We start from the raw sequence: 23,138 nt of genomic DNA, 5'->3' as shown, positions 1-23,138 counted from the left end.
TTCCCATGTCCAGGACATCCCCATCCCATTTCCATACTGGTGTGCCCAGTCCAACACCAGACTGAGCCAGGCTTTCTTCTAACACCCAACACTTCAGCCACTCTGCACAGGCTTTATTTAGAAACAAACACAAGTTGGGATCCTGCAAACTCCCAATTTATATCTTTTTATTTTTTACAAAAAATACATTTTAACAAGTAAATAGAAACCATTTCCATAAGTCCACCGTTGTCCAAAGTGTAAATGTACATTGTAAATTTGCCATTTTTAATATAGACATGTGTTCTATTTTGCCAGTTGTCTACAAGAAATTCAGCTACAGTCTGATGAAACGTAATAAATAATGATTAAGAAATGGAAAAGCTACACACCAAGAAATGGGAAATATAAACTTTGCAAAAGTCATATGTAGTTATATTACAGCCACCTCTTCCCAAATCAAACATTCAATTTCTCTTTTATAAAGTACAACAGTAGTGCATTCCCGATATTGGCATAGAGAGAGATCTTCCATTGAAATACTGTCCATGGAAAGAATTCCACTGAACTACAACTAAAAGGGACAGCAAGGGATTAACTCAGGACAGTAGCAGTGCAAAAGCCAACAATATTGGCTTTATAAAAAAACAAAAAAACCAAAAAAAAAACCAAAAAAAAACCAAAACTTTTTTTTTGAATTTCAAAGCAAGAATAATTTTTCTGGATCACTCTTTGGGTGACCAATCCCACCACAGAGGAAAAGATGGATTTGCTGTCTTTGCCACCCATTTTGTCATTCCCAATGACTTGGAAAGAAACCCCTGCAGCTGCCTGGGAATTTCTCTTGGTACCATTGCTTCCAGGTTTTCCCATGATCATGGAAAAACGAAGATTTACAGCACACAACTCTAAAAGGGGAGATGTGAAAAAGAGGAATTCCCTTTCCTTGCCTATAATAAAAACTGTCTAAAGCTGTTGAAGCTGAACATTTTCACCCTGTTGTTTACACCGCAGATAAAGAAACATCCCTCCTTTTCCAAGTGCTTCCATCCAACTGGTCCACCCCCTGTTTTCAGGATAAAACCCTTAAAGAACCCTTCTTGTGGTAGTACCACATAAATATTCCCCAAATATGGCCCAAATTCTCCCCTACTACTTACATTTCTATCCCATGAATGCAACACAGAACACTGCTGGGAGCAATGGAACAACACTGTGGGATACAACAACTCTGAGAAGGAAATCAAGGAAGTTCTTTTTTCTCTTTTTTTTTTGCATTTCTAAGATATTCCACTATTTTAGAAGAGGAAATACTCACAGGTATTAATTCTTATATAAGATCCAAAGTCAACCAAAAGGTGTCTGTAGAAAAGTATTAAGATTCCTAATAGTAAAAATATCTGCAAATTTAATTACAAATACATTTCCAAAGCAAAATCCTTAATTAAGTACATCAGGGTGGGGTCAGTATTGACAGGTTCCTTGAGGAGGAAGTGAACAGCTAAATGTGGAATATTTACACTGAGAGATCCACCTATGTCAAATATATAAAGTGAAACAGCCCTGTTTACCATTATAACCTACAGGTTATAATGGAAGAGCAATAAAACTCTGCTAAAACATGGAGATTTTAAGTACTGCTGATTTCATGCATTTGTTCTACCACTTGCCCTAAGATTTCATCCACCACATCGATGTCGTAATTCACTTGCTGCAGGTCCAGGTCGGGCATGATGGTGGCCAGGAGCTGTCCCACGTTCACCCGGAGAGAGCGGAGCTTCAGGCTGGGGAGAGAACAGCACAGGATTAGATGGAGATGGAATTCTGTGTTCAGAGCTCACCTAACAAAGCTGGACTCATAGTCCACACTGGATTTGCTCCATGACCCCCATAAACCAACAAAAAAAAATAGATGCCGGTAAAGCTGCATCAAGATTATTTCTAAATCTAGGTTTTTTCAAGCTTCTCTTCAGTTTTCAGCTCGAAGGGGGATATTCCCTCAGTTTCAAACCAATACTAAACTGAATTCCTGTCAGAAATATTTCAGAGTAAGCACTGGTACAATCCTTTCTGCCACAGCACCTGTATTTCTCAAAGCAATATTAAGGCCTGGTATTTTTATCCATTTAGAAACCCAAACTACCACAACCCACAGGAACAAAAGGAGAGAAAAAGAGGGGAGAAGGCAAGAAAGAGGAGTTTGTCCAAAGGCTTTAAAACATAAATAAAAAGTAAGAGGTATAGCCCAGGGAAAAGGCTGTGCCTCCCTTATTTTGGTTTCTTTCCTGGAGGTCCTTGCTGTGTCCTCTTCCTGATCAAATTGTTTTGCCATGAGCCATCCCTTCTGTGGCCCATTTCCTTCTACTCTCAGATCCTTTATCCAGTTCTCCCAGTGCTGCCATATCTCCATCAACTTGTGGGGGAAGTTACTTCCAAGTCCTGCATTTATTTGCTAATTCTTTTAATAAACACACGTCAGAGCTATAAGGGAAAATAAAATTAAATGCTGACAGATCATTTTTGTATGCCTTTTTTAAGACTGAAAGGGGTCTCTGGAAATTATCCAGGTTATTCTGCACTCTGCCAGGGTGGCCAGAGGTTGATGCAGCACTCCCTGGTTGGGCTCCCAGTGCTCAAAGGGAGGAGTCACTTGCCCAGCCCCGCCCAGCAGGAGCTGGTTGGTGCCACCAGCAGAGTGCACTGCTGGCTCACACTGCTCTGCCACCCCCAGCACCACGGGGAACTTCTCCAGCTGCTTTCCCAGGAGCTGCCTCCAGCTTCTGCCCCTGCTTGAATTCACTGGTGCCCCGGTGGAACTTTCAGGGGTTTTTTTCCAGCCCATTTGTCCAATCTGTCAAAGTCCCTCAGCAGCAGCTCTGCCCTCCTGAGTTCCCTCCAATTTGATGGCATCAGGAATTGATTGAGTTCACTTGGCTCTGTCACCCAAGCCATGAATCCCAGAATCCCCAGGGCTGGAAGAGAAATTTGGGATTATCCAGCCCAAAATGACATCCCCAGAGGCCACATCCAGACTCCTCCTGAACACTCCCACAGACAGTGACTCCAAACCTCCCTGGGCAGCTCATCCCAAGGCCTGACCACTCTGCCAGGGAAATTTTCTTTCCCAGTCTCCAACCTGAGCCTCCCCTGGTGCCATCTGAGGCCATTTCCTCTCCTCCTGTCCCTTGGGACACAGCAGCAGATCCCGACCCCCCTGGCTGTCCCCTCCTGTCAGGAGTTGTGCAGAGCCACAAGGTCCCCCCTGAGCCTCCTCTTCTCCAGGCTGAGCCCCTTTCCCAGCTCCCTGAGCTGCTTCTCCCAGGATGTGTTTTCCAGCCCCTTCCCAGCTCTGTTCCCTTCCCTGGCCACGCTCCAGCCCCTCAATGTCCCTTTAAAGTGGCACAGAACTGGGCCGAGGACTTGAGGTGCAAAAGCCTTTTCCATTCTGGGCCTTGCTGCTGATCCCCAGTTTGCCCTCAGTCACCCCATGCTGGTTGTCCTTACTCCCTTTTGACTCTCATGGGGCTGCAGGTGGCTTCCAGGTCGATTTATTCCATGTTTTCCCTGGGATTGAGGCTGCAGTGCCAGGATGGAGCTCTGGCTGTCCTAAACATGGGCATAACAACTGCCTTTTTCCAGGAATGTTAACTTTTGGAGATACTACAAGGCCCTCAGCTCCCTCTGAAATGCCTCTCATCTGGTTCCAGGGATCAATTTGCTGAATTGACCCCATAACTGACTCCCCTTTTATCACAGCTGATGCTTCCCCCCTTGGATTCTCCCCTGGCAGGGACCTCAGCTCACTCTGCTTCCCCCTGCTCTGGGTTCTTTTGTGTGTGTGCTATTCCCACTTCCCGAGAGCTCCAAGCTCTCCAGCTGGAAGTTTCAACCCTTGTTTAATTCCAACACACACCCTGGACCCTGATTCCACAGGATTTGCCTGCAGCAAGGAGTTCTTACAGGAAAGTTTCAAATCCAGACTCTTCAGTTGATTCAAGACAGAAAAACAGACTCTCAAAGTGAAGTTCATTACACTGCAGAAAATAATGATCACATTCCTCTTTCCTGCCTCCCTTTTCTCTCCTTGGTTTGCAAGTTGAGTTTAGAAATTATACAACATCTTGGATATTTTCAGAAGTATCGGTTTGCTATTCTGTTGCGGCCAATCCTGCTCACACAAATAAATCATAAATCACAAACATCACTTGATTAAAAAAAAAAAACAAAACAACATTAGTTAGGAGTCACAAAAGGCAGTAGAAAAGAATTGCAAGCATCACATTTTATTATACAATTATCAGACATAGCCTTCATCACAACATTTAAAATACAACCAACAAGCAAAAATCTTGAAATAACATCTAGAAAGAACAAAACTGATACCTTTCTCCATCAGAAAAATTTACAGAGTCTTCTACATTACTGGTGGTAGAATCATTTGCACGTGCTACAGCCTGTGGGATTGAAGCTTTTAACTGAGCCAGCTCTGCCTTGAGCTCCTCACACTGACAGGCCATTTGATTCTTCTCCACTTCCAGGACTTCAATCTGCCAATCAAAAGAAAAACAAAGCTGTAAAAACTCTTCAAAACACTGTGTAGTAGAAGTGCTGTGAAACAGGGAGTAAAAATAGAGATAACTGAAGTGTCAGGAGTGTTTTAGCAGACATACCTGGCTTTTGTATCTGTCTCTCTCAGTGGTGCACTTGTCCAGCTGCCTGAAGACATCATCCAGCTGCACTGCCATCTCATCCACCTCACTCCTGCTCTCTCCATCAGCACATTTGCTGCACTCAGTCTTTAGGTTCTGCAGGGTGCTGCACTGCTCCTTGAGCGTTGCTATTTCCCCCAGGGCCTGCTCATAGAGAGCTGTCACCTCGGCCAAGCTCCTCCCGTCGGCGTTCCCTTCTCCACAGGAGGGAACCGTCTGCGTTGCCTGATGGCACATTTCCTTTTTTACATATTTATTATTCATCTCCAAAAGCTGCTGTTCCAGTGTTTCCACCTGTTTGGTTAACGCTTCACATTTGCTTTGGTACATTTCTTTTTCTGTGTTCAATAACTGCAGCTGATTTTGCAGTTCATTTTCCATCTCTACAGATGGCTCAGGAACTCCATTGACCTTGTGCTGTTCCTTTTCCATCCCTGCCCCAGGAATCTGGACTGGGATGTCTTCCACCTCCTCCTTTTTCACCACCAGCTTTGGGAGCTCTGTCTGTGTTGCTGAGCTCAGCTGCTCACTTTTTGCCTCTGAAGTGGTTGCACTGCAAGGTTCCCCCACGGGAGAGTTTTCCTTCTGCTTCTCCTCCTGATCCAAATTGATACATTCTGTTTTTACCACAGGAACATCAGGATCTGCTGAAGGCTTTGGAGTGCTGCTCTCCTCTAAAATGATGACATCTTCATCATCATCCTCCTCCTCGTGGTTGCTGAATGTTTTGTCACTGAGCCGAGGTGTCTTTAGGGACACGGGTGTCGCACAGCTCTGCGTCCTCCTTTTGAGACTGAGGAGGAAAATATTAAAATAATCAGTTTATTTGCTTAAATGCTGCTAAATCATTTGTTTCCAACCGTGTGCAGAGTTTCTCTGAGCACTGTCCAAAAATTACCATTCCAAAAAATCTCCTGCAGGGGATTTTAATCAGAGTAAATTTCTGTAAAAACAAGTGCCTGCCATCCACATGCTCCCACATTATTCTGAAACAGACCCAGCATTCCCAGGAACAGTTTCAGGAAAACAGCCTGTGGAGTGTGGAGAACATCAACTCTGCTCCTGAGCAGACAAATCACTAAAAATGCTCCTTTGCCATTTTCTTGCATTCACTTTTGTCTCAGGTCCCTTTAACCTGCAGCTTCCCATGCTCCCAGAATTCCCACAGGAATTTCAGCAGCTGAAGCTGCCCCCAACACCATCATTTTCATTAAGTTATTAATTTTAGAAATAAATAGGAAACTCCTTTGTACAGGTCCACTCACCTGCTATCAGCATCCAAATGAGGGGAAGATACTTTAATTAAAATAGGCAGAGATCTTCTAACAGAAGCATCTGATGATTTTGGTATAAGTAACCTTGGCAGAGCTTCCTTTGCATTCGGAGGTGAGAATGTTTTGAAGTCTTTACTTGAAGAAACAGATGTTTTTAAAAATATTTCATTATTCATCTATAAGACAATGTAAGTTAAGAATGGAAATAAACAGATATTAGTAGATTCTTCAGGAGGGATTTAAGCAGTTCTTTATATACCAACACCTAAAATCCTGACATTTCCATATCCAAGTACCTCCTTGAACCCAGACTCAGCATTTTGGGATAAGAAAGGCTGACTAGACTACTCCAAATCCCAGTTTTTCATTTTAAAGTGCTGTGCAGAATCCCAGGCAAGAGCTTTTCCCAAGCTGTGTCTCTGTCTGGAGTTTGCCCATGAGACACAAACTCCAGGACAGACATCCCTGGGAAAGCTGCTCAGGGTTCATTTAGCTGGCCCAAAACAAGCTATTTTTTCAGTTTTAGAAATTACTTTTGTAGTGGGGGAAATGTAATGGCAGAGAAACAGTAAAATGAAATAAATAGGTTAAAACAGCACATGCAGTGTCTCTTCTCCAGAAACAAAGTGACCTTAGGTCAGAAATTGACTTTGAATGCAACCGAAACGAAATCCCACTTAGAAGATTTGATTCTGAGTTACAATTCAGACATTCCCACCAAACACCTTGATCTGCATCTGGATTCAATGTGAATGAGTGTCTCCTTGCACAAGTGTAGCTGTTCCACCTCTGTCTATCCCCACTGAGATCCCCACTTTTAAGGGCATCTTTACTTCCATATCCTCATCACATCTCTCTCCAACAAATCCCCTTTCAAGAACTGGGTGTCCTTCCATAAAACCAGCCACCAGTGACTGCCATCTCCTTTACTTTTGACCAGAGACCTTTGTCCCTCCCAAATTCCTTCCTAAGGAGAAAGAAATAGTGGATTTTCCATCACTGGGCAGCAAAGAAAGGGGATTTTGGGTTTCCTCATGGTGAGCAAACCCCGCAGAGCCACCAGAGTACAAGTGGATGCTGAAGCAGACATTGGTACCCAGGGCAGGCTCCTGCCAGCTTCAGGAGTTACCTGGTGGCTGTACTCCACTCGCCTCTTCAGCTTTTCCCTGTCCCTGCACAGCAGCAAGGAAAAAACAGAAATGAAGAGCTTAGATTCAAACTGTTCATTCATTATAAAACTAAATCTCAGATCTAAAAGCAAACACAATACTCCTCATCTCAGCTAGATATAATAATCCAAGTATTCTTGTTTATTGAAGGAAAACTTCCTCAGGAAGCTGGAAGCTTGTCTGAAGTTAGCTTAACTTCCAACAAGTTTGCTCTAGATTATTTATTAAATATTTAAAACAATCCCAAACTCCCACTTCTAGAACGTAAAGCAGCATCACAATTACCCAAATCAGTTTTTGTCATACATCTTAGCTCAGAACCCTTTTATTCCTAAATAAATGTATTAATCTTTTCAATATCCTTCAATGTGGACCTTTGAAAGTTACACAGCCAAGGTTTCCTAACAGCCCCCCGAGTTTGCTTCTGGGACATCCAAACCATTCCCACACTGCCAAATCCTATGGAACATCATCCCTCTGGGAGCTGAACTATCACCCCAACTGCTGCTGCACAGCTCTCCTTGGTAGTTTTTAGTGTTGAGAGCCCTGTAAAAGTCTCCAGAACTCACTTTTTCTTGTAGGTTTTCTCGTACGTGGGGTGTATTAAATCGTCATCCTCTGGTTCTTCTGGCACGTTGCAATTCCTGAGGGAAGGAAGAGGACAGAAATAAACCCACAACAGAAGGAGCTGGACACCCCTGCTGCTGCCAGGTGGTCTCTAAGGGCTGGCAGGTGTCCCTGGGCTGTGTCCTTACCGGAACTGGGGGTCAGGGTTGAGGGAGCAGTACCACTTCTCCGGCAAGTGCTCGATTCCGTCCGGGAGCTTCCGCCACTTGAGGCACGCGTCACACTGCACCCACGTCTGGTCAGGCTGTTTCCTGGGCAAAAACCAAAATAAATCAGCACCTGCACACCAGAGAGGGTTCTCCTATCAGATAACCCAGTGTTCATTTCTCTGCTGTCACACTGGGACTCACTGGATCTCCTCGACGGGCAGGGCTAAGGGATATTCCTCGTTTTTCTTGGTTTTCATCTCGTTCCAGTAATCGTTGAGCTTTTCTCCCAGTGCTGCTATCGTGAGTCTACAAAGAAAGGAATTTAAAGACCACCTTGAATAATTCAATTCTAGCACAGAAAGAACCTTTATAAACTCCAGTGACAGGAAAGGTGCATGAACCACTTCAATATTTCTAATTGCACATGAGTGGGAAAAAAGCTTTTCTAAAAGCTTTTCCTTTTATAAAAAGTTTTTATTTCAAAACCTGTAGAAATGAGGAATTGCCTGAAGTCATGTTTGTCAGCAAAGAAATTCCTGGAAATACAAGTCAGTGCACAAAGACTGAAATCAAGAGTGCTGTTGATGGACAGAGGAAATCCTGAAGGGGCTTCACCAGTTCAGCCTCAACCAGAGAATTAAAAAAAGCACAAAACCAATCCAGCACCTCACTCTGGTTCTGGCTGTTCCTGTACATCCCAAGTGCAGGTCCATGGCTACTCTCAGGCTGATGTCCAACTTTACAACAAGGAGCTGGCAAACATTTGATCCCTTCAATGTGATACAAAGTCTGCACTCTGATAAAAGGAGCAGCTCAGTCTCACCCAGGGTAATTTTCAGTTTTGTTTCCTGCTCAGGGCTCACGGTGCAGCTCAGGGACTCCCAGAGCTGGCATGCCCAGGTGGGAGAGGTGAGGAACAACAACAAAGTCCCCAGGTGAGCTGGAGGGGAGGACAGCCCCTGGAATTCACCTCTGAGCAATCCAGGGATGAGTAACCAGGCCCAGCCCTCCCTGGCCTGGCTCAGTCCCTGCCACCGCCCCGGGCCTTGAACCAACACAAATGTTTGTGCAGTGAACTCCTGTGACCCAGAGCTGGGATCCAGGTCACCTCAGCAGGGACTGCTGAGCCTGGGGACACCAGGAGGGCACAAATGAGCAGTGAGGCATGGATGGGACCACATCTCCTTTGTGGGGAGGGAAAAAGTGCAGGGCACCTTTCCATCAGGTCCACAACTTTCCAGCCCAAACCAAAAACATCTTGTGAAGGGCTGGAGCACTCCTGGCACAAAAACCACAGGAGATGTTTCAAGTGTGGTGTCACTGTGCCCACCCACATTCCACGTGCAGGGGAGGTAAAACCAGAGAAAGCTGGGGAGTTACATTTCCATTTAACAGTACTGAAACCAGAGGTGAAATGCAGTTGCTGCTTCCTGGATGGAATGCAGCTGGCACGGGGAATCTGCTCCTGGGTGATAAACAGCACAGCAGAGTGGAGACAGCACAGCCAGTCCTGCTGGAATCCCTGCAGGAATGGGAACTCCACGGCACCAGGAGCTCACAGAAAACAGAGCAGCCAGGAGAGGAGAAACTGTTTTGCTGCTGAAGCAGCAGCTGGGGTGAAATCCCTCTCCTCAGGTGAACTTGGCTCATTATTTAATTTAATTTAATTGTAAGATTAACTCACACCTCCAACCCAAAATTATGTCCAAGAACAACTGGATGTGACACTCTAAGGTTTGAAGGTCTTTTCCGACCTTACTGATCCTCTGATTCCCCCTGCTTGTCTGGATATTGACTTAATTCTATTTTTTGGACAGACTGGTTGGGCACAAAGTTCCCAGATTTCCTGGGGTGCTGACACACAAATCAAACCCAAGGGATTGAGGAAACCTCCCTTGCATGTCAAGTGTTCCAAAAACCCCAAAATTCCCTGCTCACTGTGCCTGCCAAGGGCATTCCCAGTTCCTGCCCCTCTGCCAAGAGAACTGCTGGTGCCACACAGGAAATGGTTCAGCATCGCCAATGTTTGCAATCAACGCCCAAAATTTCCACATTAAAACCCACATTAAAACCACTGTTGGGCACATGGAAAATGCCTCCTCCTGAACAGCCACAAAAGAATATCCAGGGAAAAACATGGGAACAAGGCTGGTGTGGATATTGTGGGAAAATATTTATAAGGAAAAGGAAAGAGACAAAGAGGGGACAGATAAAAAAGGGTCTAAAAAGAGCTGTTTGCATTTAAACCAGGTTTGGCCAGAACACCAGAAACTTTTATTCTTCCTATTTAAAGAAGCAGCTTTATCAAGTATTTCCTAGGAAATGGTAATATGGGCTAGAAAATGCAGATAAAAATACCTGTATTCATTGGTGTAGTCAAAATCTTGTTTGTTGTGAGTTGGTTTTAGGAAGTTGCATTCAATAATCCCAACAACACCCACACCCATGTTGTTTGCCTGCAGGGAATTAAAGTTTATCAGGAAAACCAACACAAAATTCATGCCAATATTGCAAGAGTTTGCTGGAGGTAATTATTAACTGTATCTACACTGGGTAGAAAAGATTTTCTGGCTTATGACTCCTCTCCAAGGAGAGAGTCTTGATACAAACCCCCTAAAGAACAAATCTTCTTCTCCACCCCTCTTTTTGTCCTGAAAGATGTGAACAGATTCATATTTTTGTATCAGCCTCAAAACCAAACAATATAATTTTTAACTGCTGCACACAGCAAAAAAGGTGATTTTGTAAAGTATACATCAATACCTTGCTTTCCATCCATATTCTTTTTTAAAATCAGTGTTTGAATGAAATTTGTCAGGATGTTCAAATATTTTGAAGCCTCAATTTCTTACCTTTAACTGACAGCCAACTCTTTCATAAGCTTTGATGAGTCTGTTTTTGTGGTACATCATTATTCCATAATGATCTTTGTTCCTGCAGTTAAATCCAAAAGTAATCCTGACTGTTTTGGCCTTTGAGCAGATATTAAGGAAAAATAGGGCGAATCTCATGGAACACAAAAAAAAAAAAGAATTACTCTGAGTGGGTCTTAGAGCTTTCTTTTCTTATATTGAGATATTTCCTTCAGCAGGACTTAAAAAAACAACACCACCACCAAAAAAAAACCCAAAAAATAACCCAAAATTGATCAATATAACTGAACAAAATCCAGTCCCAGAATTCACTTCTGCAATGGAAATATCAAAGGATACATTGAGAAATTTGGGTCTGTAAATATCCCTCTCAATGAAGGCCAAACTTTTGGAAACCAGTTGTGTTTTCACCTTCTGTCCTCTCAGGATGATCTGCATGGTTGGCTTCAGGTACAAAATACTGCAGTAAGCCTATAAAACAGATTACATTAAAATTAAAACATTTACACCCTCCAGCATCCAAAAATAATCCCAATTTTAACAATCCAACACGTACTCTTAGGGAGTAATCACTTTCTGGAACAATCTGGTCCAGTCTCTCCTGTTTTTTGTAGCCTCTTTTGCCTGTTTCATCCAAGTCTTCTGGAATTCTGATGTCATATTTATCCTTGTCAAAGTCAAATTCTGGTCTGTTGTTTTTATCTCTAAGAATGAAGATGGGAAAATGTATTAATTACAGGGGAAAAAGCAAATACATGAGGAAGTATTGTGGTGAAGCCAGGAAAGAAGGAAAAAAGGGAGAATTCTTCAGAGATTTGCTAAAATTCACATTTGAGTCCAGCTTGCCATTTTTTTTAAACTGCACACAGCTTGTTCCAGTTATTCCACACACAAAGAACCCCCAAATCCTTCTATGTTTGCACACACTGAAAGAAAAAGTGAAATTAAGGAGAGGTGAGAGACTGGCTTTATCTTACTTTCTAAGATTCCAAATGATGATCCTGGTGCCTTTTTCCCCCATGATGGCATCCAGCTCTGCCAGTAATTTCTCCTCAGAGGAGAACAAGGAATGTGTCAGGATGGCCTTGAGGCTGTTCTTGGATTCTGCTGGGTCACTGATCTGCCGTGGGCACTGTGTTAAGGAAAGGGACTTGGAATGGAGGAGAGATTTCAGAAAATGAGGAAATTTCAGGACTCACTTCCCAGCTTCTCATTCCACATCTCAGAACTCCTACAATGTTACAAGTTTTAACCAATTACAGCATCTCCCAGAATTTTCTACCTTATGACTCCTCTCCGAGGAGAAAATATTGATATAAGCATCCCCATATAAATTTGAAGATTTGATATAAATTTTCATGTAATTTCATATTTGATATAAATTATAGCAAATTTGAAATTTTGATATACATTTGAAATTTTGATATACATTTGAAATTCTGATATACATTTGAAATTCTGATATAAAATAGAAAATTTGACATCAATTTGATATAAATTTGAAAATTTTCTCCTCTCCAAGGAGAAATTTTCTCTCCAAGGAGAAAATTTTGATATCAACATCCATAAAAGCAGCCAAATACTTCCTCTGGGTGACGTTATCCCCCAAATTTGGGGCGTATCCACAACTTTTCACCGGGAATGCTGAAAGGATATGTTGGTTGGTGAATGTCACGATGGGAACCATGACATGCTCTGCTTTGGTGACTTCCAGGTAAGTCTGGGACAGCAGCCCCACGCTCATGGTGTCCCCGTTCTTGGTGAAGACGATGGCGTCCTTGCCCAGGCGCATGGATCCCGACTTGAAGCCGTTCCCGTAGAGCCCCACGGGAACGCGGCCGTTCATCACCGACTTCTCGCTGAAACCGAAGCTGCAACGTGCAAAACATGAGGAGGGTGAGGAGGGTGATGCCTCAGCTTTGAGCTTTTCTACTTTTCACATTCTGTGCTGATTTAGTGTGTGGGTCTGAGCTTCACATTATGGGATGGTGAGCTCTGTTCACAGAGCACGGAGACAAAACAATTCCTTCTCCAGCTGGGCACCAAGGACAAATGATCCAAAGCTCAGGCCCAGGAGCACAAACAGCGTGGGCTGGAGAGAGAAAAACAAGCAGGATGGGAGTGCCTGGGCTAAAGCTGGAATGGGACAATGAACTGCAAGGTGCAAATGGAGCAGAGCTGATCCCAGTGAGAGCCCCCGGGAGCGCTCGTGCATTTTGGGACCATTTTGGTTCCTCTTGGCTGCAGCCCTGGCTGGGATCTGCTGCTGCCCAAGGTGGATCCATGGAGGAGATCCTTTAATAAATCCCTGCTTTGTTCTTTAGCTCTAGGTAAAGAGCTTTAGCTCTTTATTCTTTTGTTCTAGGTCAGCCTTCTCAAGGCATCAAGGGCGGGAAAAAATTCCCTGGAAAACTTGAGGGTTTGAGAGATGCAAGTGCAAGACTTGGCAAATGACTTAATCCAACCCTCTTGTTTCAGAGGTCAGGGACTCCTGAGCAATGAAATCCTAAAATCACCTGAACAATGCTGCTAAAACCACACAGCAAAAACTCAGGAAAATCTACTTCCAGCTTTCAAGTATGGAATAGAAATATCAAGTTTGGAATTTGGTGAAAAAGCATTCTTATGGGATTCTGGTAGTTATCCTGTAATTTCACAATAAATACTAATAAAAGCCCCTAACCCTGTCTTTTTCCTCTGTCCATTTCCTAGAAAATGTTTGATTCACAAGTTTTCCATTTCCCTATCACACTTCAAGTAAAACAGGGAACTGCATATGAAATTTAGGATTTATTATGGTATCTAACATAAAAATAACAGTTTGAATTCAAGCTTGCTCAAATTTAAATCTGCAGGCAGAGCAATTTTTTACACTAAGAGAAATTGCACAGAAAGCTTTTTGCTACTGTAGAAATAAGAGAAAAATCAGTTCCAACCCCCTAGAATATTAAAAGACACAATTATTTAAAAAATAGAAAATCCACTGATTTTTCTACAATACATTCTATTATTAATATTCCAATGGGTTTGTGTTGAATATCCCTTTTTCTCTCATTCACTAACTTAAACTAAAGTAAGTGTGTCTGTGCCCACAGTGACCAAAATCCTCTCTCAGGGGGTGCTTTGTGCTTTTAGCACTTGGATCTCACACATTTCATGTACCTTATTATTATTATTATTATTATTATTATTATTATTATTATTATTATTAATGATGATAGTAAAAATAAAATGTTTGAATTCTCCTTATCTCCACTAGCAGCCACTACAGACAGTTTCCACAGCATAAAGGGAAGGCTGAAAGAAAGGACAAAAGGAAATTATGAGGTAAAAATTCCCTGACAAAGTTACAGAGAAGCTTTAGCAGCATCTGCCCGCTCTGGAGTCTCACCTGGACCTTCAGAAATGCTGAATTTATGAGCAAAATCAGTGAATTAGAGATGAGAAACTGAGCAATACCAGAAGCAGAGCTGGAATTTGTACAAGACAGGTGTAAAGAGGCTGCCCACCTGAGCATTTTGTGCAGCTTCTCGGAGTTCATGCCGTTGCCGTTATCGGTGAACGTCAGGCAGATGTTGTCGTTGATGACGGTTTTGTCGATCCAGATCTGTTTGGCACTCACATCTGGATCGTAGGCATTATCTGAGGGCAAGGAAGGCAAACAGCGTGGGAGACCAGAAAACAAAAATTCAACTGAGTGCAAACACATTTTAAAGTCAATCAGAGTGTTAGGATGGAACAGCTGCACCCAACCCAGGAGAACCTCACGCAAACCAACACAGAATTCCCCAGATTACCAATGACAGCTGATCAGGGACCAAAGATGTGGCTGGAGGTGAGCAGCTCACACGAGAACAGAAAATGAAAGCAAGCCAAGATTCCAGTTTCATTTCCTGCCTGCAGAGCAGCTGGTGCAATGTCTGCTTTCTCCCAGCCCTCACAGAGAAGAGCTGCAAAATGCTTTAGACTCAACTTTCTGTTTACAGGATGTGAAAATCAAACACGAGTGAAAGAGAAACCAGGGCTCCACAAAGCCCTCCTGGCAGCACAGCCAGGCCCAGCCTCAGCTGCCCCAACACCATTTTCTTCCATCTTTGCCCCTCATCCCCAGGGATTTGTGAGGGGGAAGAAGGGTGGGCTGTGATGGCACCTCTGCCTCACTGCCTGCTCTGCAGGTTCAGCTGAGAGACAGAAAACAAGCCAATGAAAGGAATCACAGGTTGGTGATTGAAATCTTGGCAGGTTTCTTCCTATAAAGTTTAACTCCAAATTGCATCTCAGTGAAATATTTCATAAAATGTATTTCAGCATCACAAAAGAGGACAGACAGGTACAACTGAGAGTTTGGAAGTATTTGGAGTGTGAAAAGAGCTGAGATGATTGAACAGATTGTACTCCCACAACAGCAAGGCCTTTCCACAGCCACGGGGCTCTGCTCTCCTCCTTTGGGACAGCTTTGGTCTTATCCAGCTGAAAAATCCTGGTTTTCTTCTGTTAGGTTAATTTCCTGGAGGAAAGGGGGGAAAGAAGCAAAGGGAGGGAGGGAGTGAGTTGCGGAAGGAAGGAAAGGGGGGGAAGGAAGGAAAGAAGCAAAGGGAAGGAAGGAAGGAAGGAAAGAAGCAAAGGGAAGGAAGGAAGGAAGGAAGGAAGGAAGGAAGGAAGGAAGGAAGGAAGGAAGGAAGGAAGGAAGGAAGGAAGGAAGGAAGGAAGGAAGGAAGGAAGGAAGGAAGGAAGGAAGGAAGGAAGGAAGGAAGGAAGGAAGGAAGGAAGGAAGGAAGGGAAGGAAGGAAGGAAGGAAGGAAGGAAGGAAGGAAGGAAGGAAGGAAGGAAGGAAGGAAGGAAGGAAGGAAGGAAGGAAGGAAGGAAGGAAGGAAGGAGGGAAGGAGGGAAGGAGGGAAGGAGGGAAGGAAGGAAGGAAGGAAGGAAGGAGGGAAGGAGGGAAGGAGGGAAGGAGGGAAGGAAGGAAGGAGGGAAGGAGGGAAGGAGGGAAGGAGGGAAGGAAGGAGGGAAGGAGGGAAGGAGGGAAGGAGGGAAGGAGGGAAGGAGGGAAGGAGGGAAGGAGGGAAGGAGGGAAGGAGGGAAGGAGGGAAGGAGGGAAGGAGGGAAGGAGGGAAGGAGGGAAGGAGGGAAGGAGGGAAGGAGGGAAGGAGGGAAGGAGGGAAGGAGGGAAGGAGGGAAGGAGGGAAGGAGGGAAGGAAGCAAAGGGAAGGAAGCAAAGGGAAGGAAGCAAAGGGAAGGAAGCAAAGGGAAGGAAGCAAAGGGAAGGAAGCAAAGGGAAGGAAGCAAAGGGAAGGAAGCAAAGGGAAGGAAGGAAAGAAGCAAAGGGAAGGAAGGAAAGAAGCAAAGGAAGGAAAGGGGGGGAAGGAAGGAAGGAAAGAAGCAAAGGGAGGGGAAGGAAGGAAAGAAGCAAAGGGGGGGGAAGGAAGGAAGGAAAGAAGCAAAGGGAGGGGAAGGAAGGAAAGAAGCAAAGGGAGGGAGATGTGTGACCAGAGGAGCTGCTCCCTTTGGCAGCAGCAAAGTTCTCAGTCAGTGCTTGGCTGGGGTCCCAAGCCACACCTTTATTGTGAGTTACCAGTTCATCATTCCCTGACTGTGGAAAAGAGGAACACTGGAGATGCCCAATTAACTTCTGCTGAAAGTCAAAGGCAAGATGATCAACAGGAGCTAACAAACAGATGCATAAGCCCCAGGTAATGCAGGTAACAGGACCAGAACAAAGAGCAAAACACTGAGGATGTTCAGCCAGGTTTTTCCCTAAAAGGAAGGAAAAAGGGTTTGTAACAAGAAACAAGAATTATTCCAAGCTGTTGATCACCTACCTATGAGTTCTGCAATTGCACTGAAGGGCCAGGTGTGACTGGTGGAGTTGGTGTGCAAGAACTTTGGGGACAGCTGGAATAAAGCACAAGCAGGGACATTAGTTTGTGCTCTCCAAGGCAGAAACCAGGCTGTCAATAAAGGAAGATTTCATGAGGCTGGTTTGGACAACACCACCAAAAGGCTGTAATTGAGGTGGTTTCTGGGTATTGGCAGGGAACATAAATACAGTTCTTGAAGAGGAAATCCAGCACAGTCTCAGCATGTTCATCCTAACAGTCTTTATCTTCATAAAAATGTAAGGAACTATTGCTATCAATGATGCCACAGGTTACAGAAAACATCAAAGCCGGGGTCCAAACCCAGTAACAGAAGCTCTCAGATGTTAAAAACTCACATTTTAAATCAGGAGGATTCAAACTTCATGTGAAAAGTAAGCAGCAACCAATACCCTCTGTGAGTCACTGTCTGTGCCCACAGTGACCAAAATCCCCTCTCAGAGGGTGCTTTGTGCTTTTAACAGCTGGATCTCACACATTTCATGTACACAAAGGCACAGGCACTGCCAGAATTAGATTAAAATATGCAAATAAAGCACCTCTTTATGGGATGTGACTTGGAGATGTCAGTGCCAAAAGAACTGCCAAGCAGCCCCAGCCTAGGCTCACATACATTCACTTCAAGACTTGGAAAACCAGAACTAAAAATCCACGTAAGTGAAGGACCTGTCCATGCAACGTTTGGAGAAATTTGAACTGCTGCAGCTGCTACCTGTGTTTGCATTGTCCCTGAGGAAATCCATGGTTACACTCCCACAAAGCCTTGAACACAAACCCCCTGCACAGATTTGCTCAAGCCCCCCTGCCAGAGTCGTGGTGATGGCAGAAAAAGCAGCACCTATGAACACAAAACACTGAAAACAGCCCTTGTACCACTGAGTCACACAAAAACCACAACATAATCCACATTATTATACAGAGAAAATCTCAGAGATGTTTTAAAATACTGTGTACATATCAATACTGCATAATTTTTACAGAGTTACTCATTGACAAGCACTTTTATCGAGGTATGAAATGTAAATAAAAGTGCAAATAAAAGCAAGCAGCCACTTCAAAACTCCAAGGTGAAAAGGAATGATGCTAAAAGCAAATCCTAGAGCCACAAACCAGGCACCAGAGCAGGAGAAAGGCACAAGGAGAAGCAGCAGCCCTGCTTCAGAGCAGCAGAACATGCCAAGAGCCGTCACCTCGATTCCCAGGTCACAGCAGCACATGACACAATTCCAACTGCAACCTAATCCCTGCTTTTCTCCATGGAGCACCAGAGGGAGCAGACAGCACCTTCCTCGTTGCCATCTGTGCTGCAGAGCTCCAGGTTTACAGAATCTGGTGCACGGAGTCAGGCTAAGCCAAGGTGCTCCCAACAAACACTTCCAAGTCATTCTGAATCCAAAAGAAAAATTCCTCTGGGCTATTAATGGAAAACTCACATGTGCCATGGCACGTGGGCAAAAGGATCTTTGGATTTCTCCCTCTGCTGTGCAGGAGCTCAGGGGATCCTCAGAGCCCTGGGTGATTCTCCTCATCTGATTCTCCAGCATGTGCTCCTTGGTTTTCTAAGCTTCGGGATCAAAATCCACCAGAAACAAATGCTGGGGTTTTTCCCACCTGAAATCCCTCCCCGGCAAAACAAAACCACATTTAAAAATCCCAACCCACCAGAGGGATGCACATTCAGGGATTTGGCATCTGCTCAGCTCCCTGCTGAAACACTGAACAAACTCCAGCACCACAGGGGGCTGGAAGTGCTGGATTCCCTGGAATCTCAGCAAGAGGGACTTGGCAAGAAGTCCTGACTGTGGTTTTGACAGAGGCATCAACTCACACTTGAGAATTCCATGGAATCCCTGAGGCTGGAAAAGCCCTCCCAGCCCATGCAGTCCCAGCTGTGCCCACCTTGTCCCCAGCCCAGAGCTCTGAGTGCCACCTCCAGGGGACACCTGCAGGGATGGGCACTCCAAACCTCCCTGGGCAGCTCTTTCCAAGGCCTAACCACCTTTTTTCCAGGAAGAAATTCCTTCTGAAAAGGAAGCAGCACCTCCCCTGACCATCAGACAATGCTGAGAAGGACACCTCAGTGTCACCCACAGTGGCACCATCACCAATAAATGTCCTTTTTTGCCTGTGAACCAAACCGTTCTGTGTGCACAGAAATCAAACCTTGCCTGTGTAACACAACAGCTCCACTGCTGTGAACCACTGGGAATTCTGAAAACAACACCACAGGAATCCTGCTGCCATTCTCCCATCTCTGCCTGGGGAGGCTTTGAGAAAGGCTGCAAGTGGTTCACAGGACTGGGAATTGTGACAGGTGTAGGAAGGGCTGGAAGATGGGAACTGGAACAAATGGGGTCTTGGCTCTCATATCTCCCATCCCTCAGCAAAAGCTGAGCAAGTGATCACAGGGAATTCATGGGGAAGTTGCCTCAGAGCACACAGCACCACCTGACCACGGAATTCCTGACTGGGCTGGGCTGGAAGGGACCATAAAGTCCACCCAGACCCAAGCCCTGCCCCAGGCAGGGACACTTCCCAGCAGAGCAGGATGCTCCAAGCCTCATCCAGCCTGGCCTTCCTCGTTGAAACAAGGGCACAAAACCACATTAAAGACCAGGAGAACAGTGGTTTAAGGCCATCAGTTTTGTAGTTTCCTCCAGAGCAATCCAGCTCTCAGCAACCACTCCCTAATTCCTGATGAACTCACCAGGAAATATTTCAGTCCGTTTGTCCTTACACTTCATTCATCAACGCACCACTTTAATTAGCTCATAATTAATTGAGATTCAGTAAGAGCTGAACACTCACTTTGCCAATCCAGCTGCTTTGCTCGCTCAGACAAACATATTTCGTTACTAAGTGGGTTTTGTTTAGTAATTTCTTTTTTTCTGTGCAGCCAAATGCAACTCAAACCTGCATATCTGAAACTAAACTGTCCTGAGAAGAGCACCTCCTGCAGTTATAACCAGCAAATATCGAAGAATAAAGCAGTTTATCTCTCAAAAACGACAGGCAGCTTTGGGAATTTCAGCTTCCCATCCCTTGCAGATCCTAAGGTGTGCACAAATCCCAAACCCCTGCACAGTTTGCCTCATCTTAGGAACTTATTGCTTGCACATAATAATTTTTTATTATGACCCATCATCACTACACCAATTCATTCATTTGAGTGAAAAATACCTCTTGGTTTAGCCTGCATTTATTTATTCTTGGGAACAACTCTGCCATTTTCATGGAATTGTTTAGGCTGGAAAAGCCCTCCCAGCCCATGGAGTTCCAGCTGTGACAGCTGTGCTGTCACCTTGTCCCCAGCCCAGAGCTCTGAGTGCCACCTCCGGGTGACACCTGCAGGGATGGAGCTCCCTGGGCAGCCCCTGCCAAGGCCTGAGCAGCCTTTCCATGGAAAAAAATCCTCCTGGAACTTCCTGAAATTTCTCCTGCCAGCTTACACAATGCCAGGTCACCACTGTTCAATGAACCACATCAAGGGACCGATCCAAATTGAAAACCACTCTTAAAATATTAACCTGGATCACTTCCCCGAGCTGCTTCCTCGTTCAGCTGGACAAAAATATTGCCAGAGCACCAGCAGGAGATAAATTCCAGGGTGGGAATGAGTTCCCAGGCCCTCCCAGTGCCTCTGAATCCATGGGAGATATTTTATATTCCCAAAGAGCTGTGATTATCAGCTCTCCTCACCATTCTCTGCATTACAAAGCCTTTTACAAAACCTGGTCAAAACTGCATCAGCTGCTTCACCTGAAGAAAAAAAAAAAAAAAACAAAAACAAAAACAAAACAAAAAAAACCCAAAAAAACAAAACAAAAAAACCAAAAAAACAAAAAACAAAACACACAAAAAACAAACAAACAAACAAAAAACACCCCAAAAAAAAAAAACCCACCAAAAAACAACCCTACAAACCCCACAGCTTTCACTGGAAAGCCACTGAATGCAAATTCTCAGTTGTGCCTGCAACAGACAAAACCAAAGATCAGCCTCAAAATAACTCAGAAAGTTACCAAGTTCATCTTGTTTCATTTGTACCTCTGAGAGTTCAGCCTGGCAAAGCGATTTCAGCCTGAGAATGATTTTAAACTCTGAACTGCCACATGCAAAAGCTGATTTTTGATATTTTTCCTCTCAAGATGACCAATAATATGTCCAAAAAAGTAATAATAAATCCAAATCTTTATCTAAAGAAGCAGGATAATCCTGCTGCAATAAAATATCACACAAACTGTGGGTTTCAAACACTCCCAAGATTTAAAGGCCTGAAATCAAAATCAAAATGCAATTTTGGAACTTCGGGGAGATGATGTTTAGGGCTCATCTCAGGAATAATTTATTTTAGCTACATTTATTAGGGCAATATAAATTCATATTAAGGTAACAGAAATGGATATTAGGGTAACATAAATCGATATTAGGTGATAAAATTTCAGCCAGAGTTAGACTCAATGATCTGGGAGGTCTTTCCCATCCTAAATGATTCTGTAATTCCAGCAGAGCTGAGCATATTCGAACACACCTTTTTCACTCAAATATTTCCTAAGTTACTCATCAGAGCACTCCCGCTTATTTTCACTCTTTTAAAGCAAGGTGATGAGAACAGGTGAGATTTCGAGGCATTGACTTGGGAAAAACCCCTCCCGTTTCACCTGAAAAAGCAGCTTTAACTTCACTTCCACGGGCACAAATAAACGACCAATTGCCACAACAGCTCGGCAACAACACCGCGACCGAAAACACAACACAGCAGCATTTAACTGCGTGAACACTCATCCCTCTCAGAGGCAATTAGGGTTAAAATCTAATTAGGCCGCTTGCAATAAAAGTAGTTAAGATTTGAAGTTCCAAGTCGGCAATTAGAGGTCACGGCGCTCACCAGAGGCGGGGAAATCCCGCCCCCGACACCGAGCCCACCCTCAGCCCTCACCTTCCCCTCGGCACAGCCCGGCCGGACCCAGAGAAGCGAATTTTCCCGGATCAGAGCCGGGATAAGGGCGGGGAAAGCCCCCGGCCCCACGTCCCCCCGCAGGGACGCGGCGGCGCTCCCCGCCCTCGCTGAGGGAGTGACCCTGGAAGTGCCCAAGGCCAGCCTGGACGGGGCTCCGAGCAGCCTGGGACGGCGGAAGGTGTCCCCGGCCATGGCAGCAGGCCGGGAGGAGCCGGTCCCGAGCCGGCCGCCCGGCTGCCTTGCCCCGGCCGGCCGCGGCCCCGCCGCCCCCCGGCACTCACCGCGCTCAGGCGGATCCCGCCCTGTGTTTTCGCCGCCATCTTCAGGCCGCGGCCCCGCGCGCGCGCTTCCGCCTCCCCGCGGCCTTTCGCGCTTCCGGCGCCGGGCGCGCGCGCGGGAGGGGGCGGGGCTTGCGGGGATGCCACGCCCCCCTCGCGCGGTGGGCGGGGCTGGGCGTGAGGGCGCCGTGAGGGGACGGCGGCGGGGCGGAGTGAGGGGATGGCTGAGCTTGGGAAGGGGCTCGGCTGTCACCCTGTGCTCCTGTGCGCGATCCACGCCTTGTCCCCAGCCCAGAGCACTCCAGGGATGGGCACTCCAACCCTCCCTGGGCAGCCCCTGGCAAGGCCTGTGCACCCTTTCCAGGAAAAAAAAAATTCCCAGTATCCAACCTAAACTTCCCCTGGCCCAGCCTGAGGCCGTTCCCTCTCCTCCTGTCCCTGTTCCCTGGCAGCAGAGCCCGACCCCCCCCGGCTGTCCCCTCCTGGCAGGAGCTGTGCAGAGCCACAAGGTCCCCCCTGAGCCTCCTTTGCTCCAGGCTCAGCCCCTTCCCAGCTCCCTCAGGAATTCTCCAGCCCCTTCCTGTCACCCTGGTTATCAAGAGTTTTCTAAAGCCTTCTGAGTTTACATTCTTGTAGAGAACTTTCTCACACAACTTTCTGTAAACAACCTGTTGTTTTGCATTCTTTCATAGAGGCAGAGAAATTTGATGTACAGGTAGTTTGTCCAGTGTCGTTGGAGAGGTGTCACGTTCACCCTCCAATCCACTGGCATCTTTTGAGAACTATAAAAGATTGGAGTCAGAGAAAATAAATTAGTCTCTTCATCGTGACCAAGGCTGTGGTGCGTCGTTTTTGCTTGTGTCATTTGGTGACATCTTCCCAGCTCCATTCCCTGCCCTGGACGCCTGGAATCAGCAGAAACGCAGAAGTAGAAACTGCGCTGGGAGGCAGACACGGGAGCACTCTGAGTGCCTGGAGAGCAGGAACGCTGTGGAAAAGTGCCCCAGTGGGAAAAGCCCTGGGGGTGCTGGTGCCAGGGACTGGACACGAGCCCAGGGGTGCCCAGGGGGGCAAGAGGCCACTGGCAGCAGGGCTGGGTGAGGAATTGTGTGTCCAGCAGGAGCAGGGCAGGGATTGTCCCTCTGGGCTGGCTCTGAGAGGCCCCTCGAGGGCTGTGCCCAGTTCTGCTCCTGCAGGAGAGACCTGGAGGGGCTGGAGCGTGTCCAGGGCAGGGAAGGGAGCTG

General features: G+C 45.6%; 1 protein-coding gene across 1 annotated transcript; it reads right to left on the bottom strand.

The window, feature by feature from the left end:
* Positions 1 to 150: 150 nt before the first annotated feature.
* On the bottom strand, positions 151 to 21,981 carry MORC3 (MORC family CW-type zinc finger 3). Its single transcript, XM_053936746.1, has 17 exons — positions 21,898 to 21,981; positions 16,600 to 16,672; positions 14,290 to 14,422; positions 12,437 to 12,651; positions 11,758 to 11,905; positions 11,337 to 11,484; positions 11,120 to 11,251; positions 10,760 to 10,879; positions 10,266 to 10,363; positions 8,109 to 8,213; positions 7,887 to 8,009; positions 7,701 to 7,775; positions 7,092 to 7,134; positions 5,954 to 6,138; positions 4,650 to 5,481; positions 4,363 to 4,526; positions 151 to 1,763 (listed from the first exon to the last, which is right to left on the bottom strand). Exons 1-17 carry the CDS (start codon positions 21,934 to 21,936, stop codon positions 1,610 to 1,612), a joined length of 2,787 nt encoding a protein of 928 aa, XP_053792721.1. The 5' UTR covers positions 21,937 to 21,981; the 3' UTR covers positions 151 to 1,609.
* Positions 21,982 to 23,138: the final 1,157 nt, after the last annotated feature.

This window comes from Vidua chalybeata, chromosome 2, assembly GCF_026979565.1.
Source record: "Vidua chalybeata isolate OUT-0048 chromosome 2, bVidCha1 merged haplotype, whole genome shotgun sequence".
NCBI lineage: Eukaryota > Metazoa > Chordata > Aves > Passeriformes > Viduidae > Vidua > Vidua chalybeata.
Note: the sequence above shows the minus strand (reverse complement) of the source record. Positions and strands in the feature narration are given on the sequence as shown.

Coding starts and splice junctions, on each gene's coding strand:
- MORC3 (XM_053936746.1), bottom strand. CDS start 21,936: ATGGCGGCGAAAACACAGGGCGGGATCCGCCTGAGCGCG. Junction 12,652..14,289: donor AAGCTGCACAAAATGCTCAG/GTGGGCAGCCTC, acceptor TGCACGTTGCAG/CTTCGGTTTCAGCGAGAAGT. Junction 7,135..7,700: donor GAGAAAACCTACAAGAAAAA/GTGAGTTCTGGA, acceptor GCTGCTGTGCAG/GGACAGGGAAAAGCTGAAGA.